Consider the following 14,245-nt stretch of genomic DNA (forward strand, 5'->3'; position numbering starts at 1 on the left):
CATCTCTGATGTCTGATCGTGATTCGGTCATGTAGGGTTTTAAATGATCCAGAGCGGCGGTGGATTGTGTGTTTCTACAGACTGAAGCAGATTGTTGGGGTTTTGGAGGATGTTTTTATTCATTCTTCTGTCAGCTCTAGTCCTGTGTGGATGTGCTCAATACTCCAGCGATCAGTGCAACTGGACAGGAAGGTGAGCCTTTTACATTCGTGCAACGTTTTAGAACTTTATAAAAGTTGTAATATGAAAAACAAATGTTGCAATAAAATGTTATCTTTATTTCTGTCCAGAGAAACTGCGTACAAAATAAACTGCTCATTAAAAGCAAGTCTTATTCTGTCATGAATTCACGCGTGACTCGATTGTATTGCAACAATTTCCTTCATTTTAGTGGACTATATCTCTTTTGTTTTAGAAATGTGTGCAGGCATCGAGTTTCTACATTTTAAAACTGGTAATATAACTGCTAAGACCTGTGTATAATAGGTTTAAATAATGAAACACTGAAATGCGATGGGGAAGGTCCGGACATGCCCTTACACTGCATGCGCTGACACATACTCTGATTCACGAATCATTGTAATCGTTGTTCTTATAAACCAGAAACGATTCGGATTTTGAGCGTGAATTGTTACTTACTCGCTTGGATTTGAACTTTGTTTGGGGTTTAAATCGTGGAGAGGTTAACATGTATGAATCATAAAATCGCATCTGGTACAATCTACTCACCAGAGAGAATCTAAACAGCGGTATTTAACTAGTTGAAAGTCTTATTCTGATTTTAAAAGAACCGTTCGAATGAATCGACTCACTAGAATGAATCTGATCAGCGCTAAAACGATAAAGTTGTTTGCAGAGAGAAACTGTGTTCCATGCATTTGTGCAATGTTAAAGACTAAAGTTTTGGTGAAACTTTTATTTTATTTTTTTAATAGTTTTTATTTGTGGTTTTAAATACTTTCGGAGACATAGATTTCGGTGTCAATTTATGATTTTTTTGCTAAGCCAAGCTAAAATAGCAATTTATAATGCTAGGAAACATAAAATTGAACGAAACACAAGTTATAATTTAGAGGCAGCGTTTCTCAATTCAGTGAAATCTAGAATTTTAATTGATTTTTGGTATTTCAAGCCATGAATGATCGTGTTTCTTTTTTATTTGATTTGGTGCAATAAGGTGCATTGTGTGAGATTATTAATGACAACCTGCATTTTGCATTCCTCTTAAGATAATTTAGCCTTTTCTGTTCTAATTCTTGTTTAACAGTGTGTTTGACTGGACAATGTTTTAAAACTTGTAATAAAGGGTTTTTGAAATTCAAATTCTCTCTCTCTCTCTCTCTCTCTCTCTCTCTCTCTCTCTCTCTCTCTCTCTCTCTCTCTCTCTGTGTGTATGTCTCTCTCTCCCTCTCTCTCTCCATTGACTTTAGTGCTCTGGTTTAAGTAGCTGACTCACACTTTTCCTTTCCTTTCAACTCCTTCATTTATCTCTTTGAATCAGACCGCGCGCGAATCTGGCCTCTATTATACGCTCCGCGACTTAATGGACTCCAGAAAATGATTTAATAACGTTAATTAAAAGCAAGCCAGATGAATTTCGGGGTCATGTGTGCGGGACTCGGCTCTTTTTCTCTGGAGGACATTTGGCACTGATTTCAGTAGAAACCAAACCCTGTCAGTTTAATTATAATGCCAAGTCATGAACCCCAGCTGTAGATGTGAAGTTTCGTCATCTACTCGCCCTCGTGTTGATCCAAACCCTCCATATTTGGTGGAAATACAGGAATACCATTAATCTGTGTTTTAGAATCAGTCGATCGTTGTTTAGACGCTTGAGTTTGGATAAATGGGACGTTGAATCCTGCTTTTTAAAAGTTGTTTTTGAGGTCATAATCTGTCAGAGAAGTCGTGCTTTTCACCTGGTGTAGAGTGTAAATCTCAGCTGAAACAGACACACTGTAATCATCCCTAAATATGCCGACCACAACCACTTGAAAGCGCTGTGGCGGGGAAAACGAAAATGTCCCATCTGGATGACAGCTTGTGATATCTTTCATGTGCACATTACCCATCGTCTCCTACCATACGCTTTTTCAGAGACTTCAGGTTGACTCAAAATCCCACAGTTTCGACATCCGATCTCTCCTCATGTTTCTGAAGGCTCTTGGAGATGAGGAGGTGGTCATGGTTGAACACGAATCCCAATTTGTCAAGCCCTCAGATTTATGCGTCATTTGACAAACGAGAACCTCTGTGTCGAATGAGGAGCAAGACACAACTAAGGCCCTGTTTACTCCTGGTATTAAGATGCGTTTTGATCGATCGGATCACAAGTAGACGACAGAAACACATACCCGTTTACACCTGGTGTTTTAATACGTCTCTTTTGTCCACTTTCAACCACTTCTGTCCTGATTTCTTTGAGGGGAGGGTCTATGGGCAGGTAAATGTGTACTTTTCTGATCTAATGGATGAAATAAAATCACGCAATTTACATACATGGTTTGAAATGAACACATGCCAAATATGGGTAAAAATCAACTGTGGCGGATAACGCTGTCAAATCCCGAGCCAATTTGGCGTGTTACTCACTATGTTTACTCACTTTGCTGGGGAAGTTCGTGTAAGCCAAATCTGCCCGGATTTAGAGCAAATACTCAACTCGTGAGTCATCGTGATATTTTAAATACAGCGTATTGTGCAGAATCTGCTCATATATGGCTTACTTGAACACACACGTCACTACGCAACAAATAACAGCGCGCTTGTTCATTTGCATTGAAGCAATAGCGAAGATTAAAAAGCATTTGGTTGACACAAAACGACAGTTATTTTCCAACATCCTACATTATTTTGATGTTCTTTGTACTGTGTTGGTCTGTCCACCTTAAATTTTTGGTGGGAAGGATGAGGATGAAAGAGGAAGGGAAGAGATGCTGGATGACAGGATTTAGTTTGAATAAAAAATGAATGTATGAAATCCAAATTTGATCATATATAAGCCTTTTTTTTTTTTTTGGCTAATGACCGGTAACTTCCAAATTTAGTAGCCAAATTGGCCCGGTGAGTGAAAAGGTTAATTTCAAACCCTGTTTACATATGAACACGACCAGAGACGATGGAAAAACACGGAGAGCATCAGCTTTAGTTTCTGCTCTGATAGACGCAAGACCAGCCGAACGCTGTGAGTGTGTGTTAGAAATCAGGAATGGTGAGAGAACATTGTGTTTGGTACATTTTTCATCTTCAAACCAAACTTGTGTCTTCCGCCGACGAAGAGCTCTTCCCATAATGTTTACTCATTAGGTCAGTAGACGGAGAGTAGACGGTCTTTTGTGGCCGTTTAAACACATTCGACCACGTTTACACTACGAAAGCAATCCCGTTGCAATGTGTTTTGAAGTGGTCGAAAGTGGACAAGCTTAAAAAGTTTCAGACACAGTTTACACTTGTATTCAGTGTTGTCCACTTGTGATCCAATCGACCAAAGCATCTTAACACAATGGGTCCTTTCGTACACCAAGTGTGACACAAGTGTTTTGCTAGTTTCAGCCCGACGCAGTTATCATTTTAATGCCCTGCGCCGCGTTGTTTAAATAGCAAATGCATTTGCGCCCATGGGCTGCTGGTCTGAAAACCAGGTGTGTGTTCAGGCGCCTTGTTGGAGCGTTGCTGTTTTGAGGACCTGAAATAGACTGAGCCAAAAATGTTAACAGCATGTTAGTAATGTGCGTACACTCTGCTTATTACACACGCTTTAGACCATACGCTTATATCCTTAAAAATAGGGCTCCAGGTGTAAACAGGGCCTTAAATTGTAGAGGAACACAGAAGGGTTGGCAAGTGTGTAGTTGACAAGCTGTTAACTCTTGTGTTGTGTGTCTTCAGCGGGCTGACGCACGAGTCTCACGCGCGGGACGTGGAGCAGGTGTACCTGCGCTGTGCCGAAGGCTCTCTGGAGTGGCTCTATCCCACAGGAGCCGTGATCGTGAACCTGCGCCCCAACCTGCCGTCCTCCACACTCCTCCTCGCCTGCGTGAAGCCCCGGAGGGACTCGCGCGGGGCCACGCTGTTTCTGGAGCGGGCCGGGGAGCTGCGGGCGCTGCTGTCGGAGGAGGAGCAGGCCGCCGGGGTCGTGCGCTGCTTCGGCCTCCAGGAGGGGGCGCTGTTCGTGGAGGCGTCCGCGCGCCGGGACATCAGCCGCAGGGTCACCGCCTTTCAGTATCAGCTGATCCCCACGCAGACGCCAGGAGACCGGCCCTACTCGCCTGCAGGTACAGCTCACACATCCGACACAAAATCTGGAGAACAACGGAAAAGGTTCTGCCGGGAAGGTTCGGCAGGAACGGCAGGTTCTGCCTACTAGCCTTTACTCACCCTGAAGTCATCCTAGGTGTATGTGACATTCTTCTTTCAGACAAATACAATCGGAGTTATATTAAAAATGTATAATAAAATAATATTATATATTGTAAGTATTCAGTGTATGACAGCCTTAGTGTCTTCAGGAATATTTGTGCGAGAGAGAGAGACAGAGAGAGAGATAGACAGAGAGAGACAGATAGACAGAGAGAGAGAGAGAGAGAGAGACAGATAGACAGAGAGAGAGAGAGAGAGTTGGGGATCGAATAACAACACTGTCAAATGGCCGTCATTCTCATGAAAGACTGGTTTAGAGAGGTAATAAATGACCCTGTTAAACCTGAAGCCCAGACAGAACATCGCCCCCCCGACGCTCCATGTTCAGCCTGACAGAAGATAATAAACAGTGTAATCAAGAGGTGTGTGGGGTCAAGCAGACTGTAGAGCTGTCAATCACAGTCCACTCGCAGCGGCTAGTTTCACATCAAAGCTGCAGTTCAGGAGAGACGAGGTGAACGCTTTCAGGAGGGATTTATAATCGTATAACACACAGCTGTCTGTAGAGGATCACAGTCTGAATGCTCAAATATCCCAATATCCCGTCCGCCTAACAGGGAATGTTCTCACAACGTTCTTCCAGTAACATTAATAGAATGTTCGTTTAAAGTCTGGAATAATGTTCTGAAAACGTAAAAATGTTACTACTTGTTTCAAAAATTCTAATAATGTTCCAAATGGAATGTTCCCTTAACTTTCAAGAACATTCGTAACCGATGTTTTCTTAACTCAATGGGACCGTTAGCGAAACATGTTAGTGTTAGCTGCGCAGCTACCTGGTGTTCCGTCCAGAATCCATAAGTCTTTCCTCCGCTTCCCTTCCCCCTCTCTTTTCCCTGTTTCCCGCACAACGTTCCCAGAGGGTTTGTCTTTATAAACATGTAAGTCCTGAGGTGTCCTGAGCTCCTCACCTGCTGGTCTCACTCACTGTGCATGTGTGTGTGTGTGTGTGTGTGTGTGTGTGTGAAAAGAGTTTTTTTTTAGGAATATCTTGAGCAATGAAAGTTGACCCTGATTTATACATGCTCAAGCTCCAAAAGGGCAAAAAATACCAGAAAGCGGTCAATATGACTCAAATCTCTGAACAAATTAAAATCTTTTCATCATATGGCTATACAATTATTAAATTTTTTTTTTTGGTTCAATTGAACTAAAGTCTGCAGCGCTCAAAAATTGTGTAAATTTTAATTTTAATCTAACCTATTTTGCAATTTATATTGAACAATTAAGGTTTATAAATAAAACCTAAAAATAATCATTAGATAATTTTCTGTAAAAAGTTATTTAACAATATAAATCTAAAACCTAAAAATAACCATTACAAAAACTTTTTTTGTGTGTCATTTTCAACCATTTGAGAATGTAATGTGTCATATATTTTGCGCAAGTTGTCAAAAAATTTTTTTTATTAAAAAAAATCATACCTTTGTTCATACCATTATTATATGGTTTCCCCCAAAAAAAACACACACAAAAAAAACACAAATGGGAAGCAAATACTAACATTAGGCGAAGGTTAACGTTCCCATAATGTTCAGAGAGCGTTCAGAAATGACGTTTTCATAACTTTAGCAAAACATTATATTCCTGTGAGCTGAAAAGTCACACAAAAATAACACAGATAACTCACACCGGTGTACAAGTCACAAATTTAAAATACCTGTAAATAAAAAAAGTTATTTTTTTATCATTGTAAAAATAAAACCTTTAAGGAACATTACTTTATTATTTTCCACCAAACTAACCAAATGGGAGTTGAACCCTCTGATTAGAGGAAGCTTCTGTGAGATGTGAGTGTTGTAATGTTTGGCTGAACAGCTGATCTGAGGTCTGTGTGATCAGTGCGAGTGGGGGAGGAAGTGTTGAAAGAGCCGTCTCAGTGTGTCTGAATGAGCTTTTATGTGTTAAATCATTTACATTTACTTTCACAAATGCTTTTGTCCTAAAGGCGAATCCGAAGGAAACGCTTTACATTTACATGATGCTCAAGAGTGTGAGTCTTAACAGATTGTGATGAGAAGAGACGATACATAGACAATGTCTCTCCATCATATTGTCTTTGTGAGAACATTCAAAGGCAAACATGCAGCGCAACCACTGTAGTTTGATTCATTCCTGATTCGTTTGAATCATCAGATGTGATTCGTCTGAACATCTGACTCACTTGCTCGAAACATGACAGCTGTTGCAACAGTTTTGTAATAAATGATATAGTCATTAAACCACATTAATGCTACTGTAACGTTAAACTGTGCATCTTTAAAAAAATATAATATAATTTTTTATGCATTTGTTTTGAGGAATCATTTTGGTTCCCAGAACCGAATTTTTTATGTTTATTATTTACAATTCAAGCTTAAAAGCCTTTTTAAATGCACATCTGTTTGTGTCACAGCCCTGTGTGTTATCACTCAGTCGAGACCCCTGGGTTTGATGATTATAATGATGATAACACTATCTAGACGGGGTCAGAGGGCAAAGGTCAGAGGTCACAGGAGCTCAGGCACAGCTGGAGTGTGTGTGTGACGCAGACGTGTCTGAGGAGGAAGTGTGTCACACTAATGTAAGGTGTGTGTGTGTGTGTTACAGCTGCATGCAGACCCTGCACTGATGACCAGCTGCTCATGGCGCTCTGCACCAGCGACTTTGGTAAGAGACTATTTACCATATTATTCTCCTGAGATGTCATAATTTACCGCATTTTCCAGAGCATAAGTTGCACCTGACGGCAAAAGGAACTTTGACTGACATTCTGGTTAAGAACAAATGTTTTTCCAGTAACGTTAATAGAACGTTTGTTCAAAGTTATCTGGTCTTTAACAATGTTTTAGCACAAAACATTATTTATACATCAATAATGCAGCTTTTTTTTCTGAAACATTTTAGTTGGATGTTTATCTAACTTTTTTTTTTTTAAATGTTACTACTTGTTTCAGAGAACATTCCAAAGTAACTTTTCCATAATGTTTGAAGATGATAAATTGGAATGTTCACGCAACGTTCAAATAACCAAGAAAAAAACGTTTTTAACATTTTTGGACATTTTTAACATTCAGAGAAAGTTTTGAAAACTTAATAGGAACATTAGCAAAACATTCTTTGAACGTATTTGTGTTAGCAGGGAAGTCACGCCTGGTCAAAATGTCGTTGTTGTGAGAAAAATAACAGATCATTCGCATTGGTATATAAAAGTCTCATTTTATTATTGCATTGATAAATAATGTAAAATACCAGTAAGTAAATAAAAAATGATTTTTTATTTTTTATTATTTGAAACGCTGTAAACATGTATTTTAGTTTCTCTCACTTTACAACAAATCCTTTAAATTGAACAATGTTCAGAACAGGAATGAAAACTACAAGTATAAAACAAACATAAATGACAGTGGCGTTCATTATCACTAGCCGAAACTGAAAAAAAAACATTACAAAAAGCTGTTTTTGTAATATTATAAAAACACTTACGGCAACATTCTGAGAAGTTTATTTTATAGTTGTAAAATTAAACTACCAGTGTCTGGAAAATGCGTTACACACAATAAACTTGAATATAAATGTTTTGCATGCGTGACATTAAATGCATAATATAAGCAAATTTACAACATGTGACCCTGGACCACAAAACCAGTCAGAAGGGTCAAGTTTTGCTGAATAAATAAGCTTTCCATTGATGTATAGTTTGTTATGATATACCAATATTTGGTTGAGATACAACTATTGTAAATCTGGAATCTGAGGGTGCAAAAAAATCGAAATATTGAGAAAATCTCCTTTAAAGTTGTTCATTTATGTTCGCGATATTGCTGCATCCACTGACAAAAATAAAAAATTTAATATATTTACAGTAGGATATTTTCAAAATATCTTCATGGAACATGATCTTTACTTAATATCCTAATGATTTTTGGCATAAAAGAAAAATGGATAATTTTGACCCAAACAATGTATTGTTGGCTATTGTCACAAATATACCCGTGCGACATGTGACTGGTTTTGTGATCCAGGGTCACATATAAGTGGTGCATGTTTCAGATGATGAAAACATTGTGTAGTTAATGCTGTGTGTGTGTGTGTGTGTGTGTGTCAGCGGTGCGCGGCAGGATTCATCATGTGGAGGATGATGATGATGATGAAGGTCAGGTGTCTGTGCTGCTGTGGTTGAGTCGTGTGTATCGCCAGAAGAGCGGTGTGTTCGTGTCGGTGCGCGGGCGCTGGACGGGGCGAGTGAAGATGCCGGCGCGCTGTGAGCCGCGCGCGGGACAGGAGGAGTTCCTCTTCACAGGACACCTGCGCTTCGGAGAGCCCTGGGTCACGTGTGCTCCGCTTTACACACACTTCAGCACACTGTACCGCTCCGCTCTCCGCGCGGGAACCAACCCCTGCCACGTACACACAGACTGAGACACACACACTGCAAGATCAGGGAAACATGTCCGCGGAAACATTTCACCCCAAAATCAAGAGAAATCATATTTAAACAGTTTATTTTACAAAACACATTCTCAGCACTGCACTGCATCCAGATGTTTTACTTTTTTAATTATGTTTTATTTTGATTAATTTGTAATTTATTATTTTCAGTACTGCAATTATGTATAAATATTTCATAAAAAGTTATTATTAGGCAATAATAATAATATTAAAATATTAACAGTATTTAAATAGAATAATATTTATACATATATTTGCAGTACTAAATAATAATTATAATGTGTTCATATTTTTGTTATAAAAAGTGGGGATTTATGTCATGCGATGATAATTGTCACAATTTAATTTTGTAATTTTGTTTATGCAGAATATGATTTCTTGTTTATTTGTGTTGATTTTGGGGTGAACCCAGGCCTGGATGTGTTGCTGGCAGGTTTCTGAGATGGGAATGGGATCTACAGTGGTTCCAGATGGACAGATCTCAGTCAGGAATCCTCCTGAAGTTGCTGTTCTTGCTTTCTGTCTTGATTTCATACGTCTGAAACCGATACAGAGAAAGTGTGTCGTAACACTGTGTGTGTTTGTGTGTGTGTGTGTATCATGAGCTCTTGCCTGCTGCGAGAGGATGGCGGTGCTTTTCTTAAAAGCTTTGTTTATAGTTATAGAGCGGTCGATTCTTCTGACTGACGTCTGGAGTGTGTTCACATGTGCGTTTGTGTGTGTTTGTGCTGTATGTGTGTTTGTTGAGTTGCCTTTTCTGTTCCTGTGACTCAGAATGAGTCTGGAATAAAACACTCTTTATAGAAACCTGTATGTGAGTGTTTTCTGTTAATCTTCCCAAATGTGGAGAAAACTGCAACATTTTCAAATTATCGTGCGACAGCTTCCAGCTACACAAGCCTGGTGTCATAGTGCAGTGTAATAGTTTTTCTATCCCACGTTACTTTCCCATATAAACACAGCGCTCAATTTATAAATAAGTCAAAGTCTCGAGAGCTCTTTTTCTCCATTCCACTGCCCGTGTCTCACCCTTACCCGAGCGCCATTTATAGACCTTATTCAGAGCAGCACCATCCTAGACAGAACATTGTGTCGGCCCAGTTCCGGCCCACATCTGGTACACTTGGATTCTACACAGCCCAGATGTGGACCGGATCTAGGCCGAAACGGTATGAAAGTGAGGCTGTGAGGGACAGACTTGCCGTGTTTTCAATGGCATCCGCTGTTAAAAGTGAACTGTCTTTTACTCTGGTCTTTTTTCTCTTTCAGATCAACTGCTATCAGTGGATTAAAACATTTATTCATCTAACCCTTACTGTCAAAGCAGGTTAAACGTTGATATCTACACATCCGCTTTAATGAGACAGACATTTGAGGGAAACTCTTATATTAGAGTAACCTTCTGTGTTTGCTGGGTTAACAAATGCCTTGGCATTATAAGATGCATCTCATCAGTGGTTATTATTTTGAAGAAATAATATTATTTTATAGTCATAAAATGTAACTGATTTTTCCACTCATTTCTGCAAACATAACCAAGGCCACATGGGCACTGAAATAGTAACCGAACAAATCTGTCCAACTTTATTTCTGTCTAAAAAAAATCTAACGCTACGAAAAGCATTGCATTGCAAAAGCTGAACACATTGCAGATGCCGTTTCATGTTGTCGATGGTGTTCACCTTTTTACCACCTTTAGCCTATTATAAGTTAAGATTTTACAATAACGTTACACAGCACTGCCAGTCTCATTAACCGTGTGTGACACTGAAAACAATGTTTCTTCATGTGAAATATGAACTGTTCTTCAGTGCTTTACTCTTTTTCCACATATTACTGCCAAGTTGAATTGTTGGACCCGTGTGTGACTCCAGCATGAGTCCACGGATAAACTCCTAAATTATTGACATGTTGGACATTCATTTTATTGCACTGAATGGTCTCTCAAACTTAAAAAAAATATATATATTTGGAAAAACATGCACCGATCATTCACTTTAACTTCTAGAACATGCAAGTAAACAAAGTCAGTTTTGTCATTGCCAGATTGGTGCATTTCTACACCCCTAGTGATGATTAGTAATATCTGGATAAGTGTTTTCTACCAATCATTATGTTACAAATCAACGTTATGTTACAAGTCAGCGCTGTTACAAATCAGCATTGCTACAAATCAGCGTTTGTTTTACAAATCAGCATTATGTTACAAATCATCATTGTTACAAATCAGCGTTATGTTACAAATCAGCGTTGTTACAAATCAACTTAATTTTACAAATTAGCGTAATGTTACAAATTATCATTGTTACAAATCAGCGGTGTTACAAATTGTTGTTACAAATCAGTGTTGTTACAAATCAACGTTATGTTACAAATCAGCGTTGTTACAAATCAGTGTTATGTTACAAATCATCATTGTTACAAATCAGCGTTATGTTACAAATCAGTGTTGTTACAAATCAGTGTTATGTTACAAATCATCATTGTTACAAATCAGCGTTGTTACAAATCAGTGTTACAAATCATCAGTTACAAATCAGCGTTATGTTACAAACCATTATTGTTACAAATCAGCGTTGTTACAAATTAGCGTTGTTACAAATCAGTGTTGTTACAATTCAGCATTGTTCCAAATCAGCGTTGCCGTTGTTACAAATCAGCGTTGTTACAAATCACCATTGTTACAAATCAGCGTTATGTTACAAATTAGTGTTGTTACAAATCAGCGTTGTTACAAATCAACTTAATGTTACAAATTAGCGTTGTTTCAGATCAGCATTATGTTACAAATCATTGTTACAAATCAGCATTGTTACAAATTAGCGTAATGTTACAAATTAGCATTGATACAAATCAGCATTATGTTACAAATCATTATTGTTATAAATCAGCGTTGTTACAAATTAGCGTAATGTTACAAAGCGTTGTTACAAATCAGTGTTATGTTACAAATCATTGTTACAAATCAGCGTTATGTTACAAATCAGTGTTGTTACAAATCATCAGTTACAAATCAGCGTTATGTTACAAATCATTATTGTTACAAATCAGCATTGTTACAAATTAGTGTAATGTTACAAATTAGCGTTGTTACAAATCAGTGCTGTTACAATTCAGCGTTGTTACAAATCAGCGTTGTTACAAATCAGCGTTATGTTACAAATTAGTGTAATGTTACAAATTAGTGTAATGTTACAAATCAGCATTGTTACAAATCAGCGTTGTTACAAATCAACTTAATGTTACAAATTAGCATTGTTACAAATCAGCATTATGTTACAAATCATTATTGTTACAAATTAGTGTAGTTATAAATTAGCGTTGTTACAAATCAGCATTATGTTACAAATCATTATTGTTACAAATCAGCGTTGTTACAAATTAGCGTAATGCTACAAATTAGCATTGATACAAATCAGCATTATGTTACAAATCATTATTGTTACAAATCAGCGTTGTTACAAATTAGCGTTGTTACAAATCAGTGTTGTGTTACAAATCAGTGTTGTTCCAAATCAGCGTTGCCGTTGTTACAAATCAGCGTTGTTACAACTCATCGTTACACATCAGCGTTATGTTACAAATTAGCTTAATGTTACAAATTAGCGTGTTGTTACAAATTAGCATTGTTACAAATCAGCGTTGTTACAAATTAGCATAATGTTACAAATTAGCATTGTTACAAATCAGTGTTATGTTACAAACCAGTGTTGTTACAATTCAGCGTTGTTACAAATCAGCGTTGTTACAAATAATTATTGTTACAAATCAGCGTAATGTTACAAATTAGCGTAATGTTACAAATTAGCATTGTTACAAATCAGCGTTGTTACAAATCAACTTATTGTTACAAATTAGCGTAATGTTACAAATTAGCGTTGTTACAACTCAGCGTTGTTACAAATCAGCGTTGTTACAAATCAGTATGTTACAAATCAGCGTTGTTTTCAGCCCAATTAGAGAGCAAGTAAACCTATTGTTTTTTGTTGTTGTTGTTCTTTTGTTTTGTATTTGATCCCGTATTCCTCCAGCATTGTTCAGAGTTCTGAAAACTCCCTATCTGTCGGAGATTTCCCGTAATGTATCCAGTCAGAAGTGGGCTGATCTCCAGCCAGAGTGAACACATGAGTCCAGCACTATCATCTGATCCGTGTGAATGTCTCGAATGCTCGTCGTCTTAAGACTTTCACCCGCTCAGCTGTCTCAAACACGTCTGGAATGAAAGCACAGATAACTGAGACACGGCTCTGAGTGTGTGTGACGGGTTATTATTAACAACGCTGCTCTTTCCGCTCTTTCCTCTCTCTCTGTCTGAGTCTCTGCTGGAAGCCAGGAAAATCATCACGACTAATTGTTTGTGTTTTAACTGTACAATTAACTGTTCTTTAACTGAGCAGTGAGCACTGTTCGCATATTTTCTGTATTGATGACATGCTTCCCAGACAGCAACATAGTGTGGAATCCACATGTACCAGATGTGGGCTTAACAATTATAGTGACATGTTTGCTAACGAAATAAACCAATTAAAAGCTGCCGCCCTTGCCGGAGCTCACCGCCACAGTTGAACGCACAGTTATGCTGGATCATCACTTGACTTGTTAATTTAACACTTGGGGTTTTGCTGTGTTGTTCAGGTGTGTTTGATTGGAGTTGGAGATCTCTCCTTTAGGAACGATATTCGTGTGTGTCTGTATTTTGCTCAGAGTGAAGCACACGCGCCCTGCACACGCTATCCTGATCCTCCAGACACCCAACACCTCGGACACACATCCCAGAGCCGGACACCCAACACTCCCTCCGGCACACGCGCTTCATTTATTAGGGAGAGTCTCTGCTGTCAGGGGTCAGTGAGACCTCAGGTCATCAGCAACATATGTGTGGCCTGTGGTCAGCTGGAGAAGAGCTGAGCAATGAGAAGCTAAACACGACTACATGCAATAGAATTCTACTCTTAGAATATAGCGCGCCCTGGTGGATGATATAGGTAATGCGTGGAAGCCAAGTTTTGCCACATAACAACAAAACATGATTTTGTAAATCAGAAATAATTATGACATAAAATGTTGAGTCATTACGATTCTGAAATAAAATTGGTATTTATTAAATTATGACTTAAGGTAAGAGCAAAAACATTGTTTTTTCATGCACTGGTCAATTTGAGATTTTGGCCTATTTGGCTTTTCCTAATGAGTTGTTTCTCAGACTTGTGGAAAGAAAGCATCAGAATATACTTTTAAGTGTTTATTTTATTCGACTTTTTCTGTTTACGTCTGTAGATTTCAAATTACATTATGTCTTTAAACCCGTTTCTCCTGCGCTGAGCCAGAAATCTCTTACATACACCAAACTTTACAGTTTTATTCTTATCTATATTCTGAAGGTTTTTACAAAGGT

At 38.3% G+C, this 14,245-nt stretch overlaps 1 protein-coding gene across 1 annotated transcript in view; it reads left to right on the top strand.

The window, feature by feature from the left end:
- metrnlb (meteorin like, glial cell differentiation regulator b) overlaps positions 1 to 9,654 on the top strand; it is a 9,686-nt gene extending 32 nt beyond the window's left edge. The window contains exons 1-4 of the mRNA XM_084388820.1: positions 1 to 192; positions 3,889 to 4,274; positions 7,009 to 7,068; positions 8,507 to 9,654. The exon at positions 1 to 192 is cut by the window's left edge and continues 32 nt beyond it. Of these exons, the coding sequence (XP_084244946.1) occupies positions 110 to 192; positions 3,889 to 4,274; positions 7,009 to 7,068; positions 8,507 to 8,820 (843 nt within the window). The 5' untranslated portion in view covers positions 1 to 109 and the 3' untranslated portion in view covers positions 8,821 to 9,654. The remainder of the gene's footprint in view (positions 193 to 3,888; positions 4,275 to 7,008; positions 7,069 to 8,506) is intronic.
- Positions 9,655 to 14,245: the final 4,591 nt, after the last annotated feature.

The sequence above is a fragment of the Rutilus rutilus genome (assembly GCF_951802725.1).
Source record: "Rutilus rutilus genome assembly, chromosome: 2".
NCBI classification, from domain to species: domain Eukaryota; kingdom Metazoa; phylum Chordata; class Actinopteri; order Cypriniformes; family Leuciscidae; genus Rutilus; species Rutilus rutilus.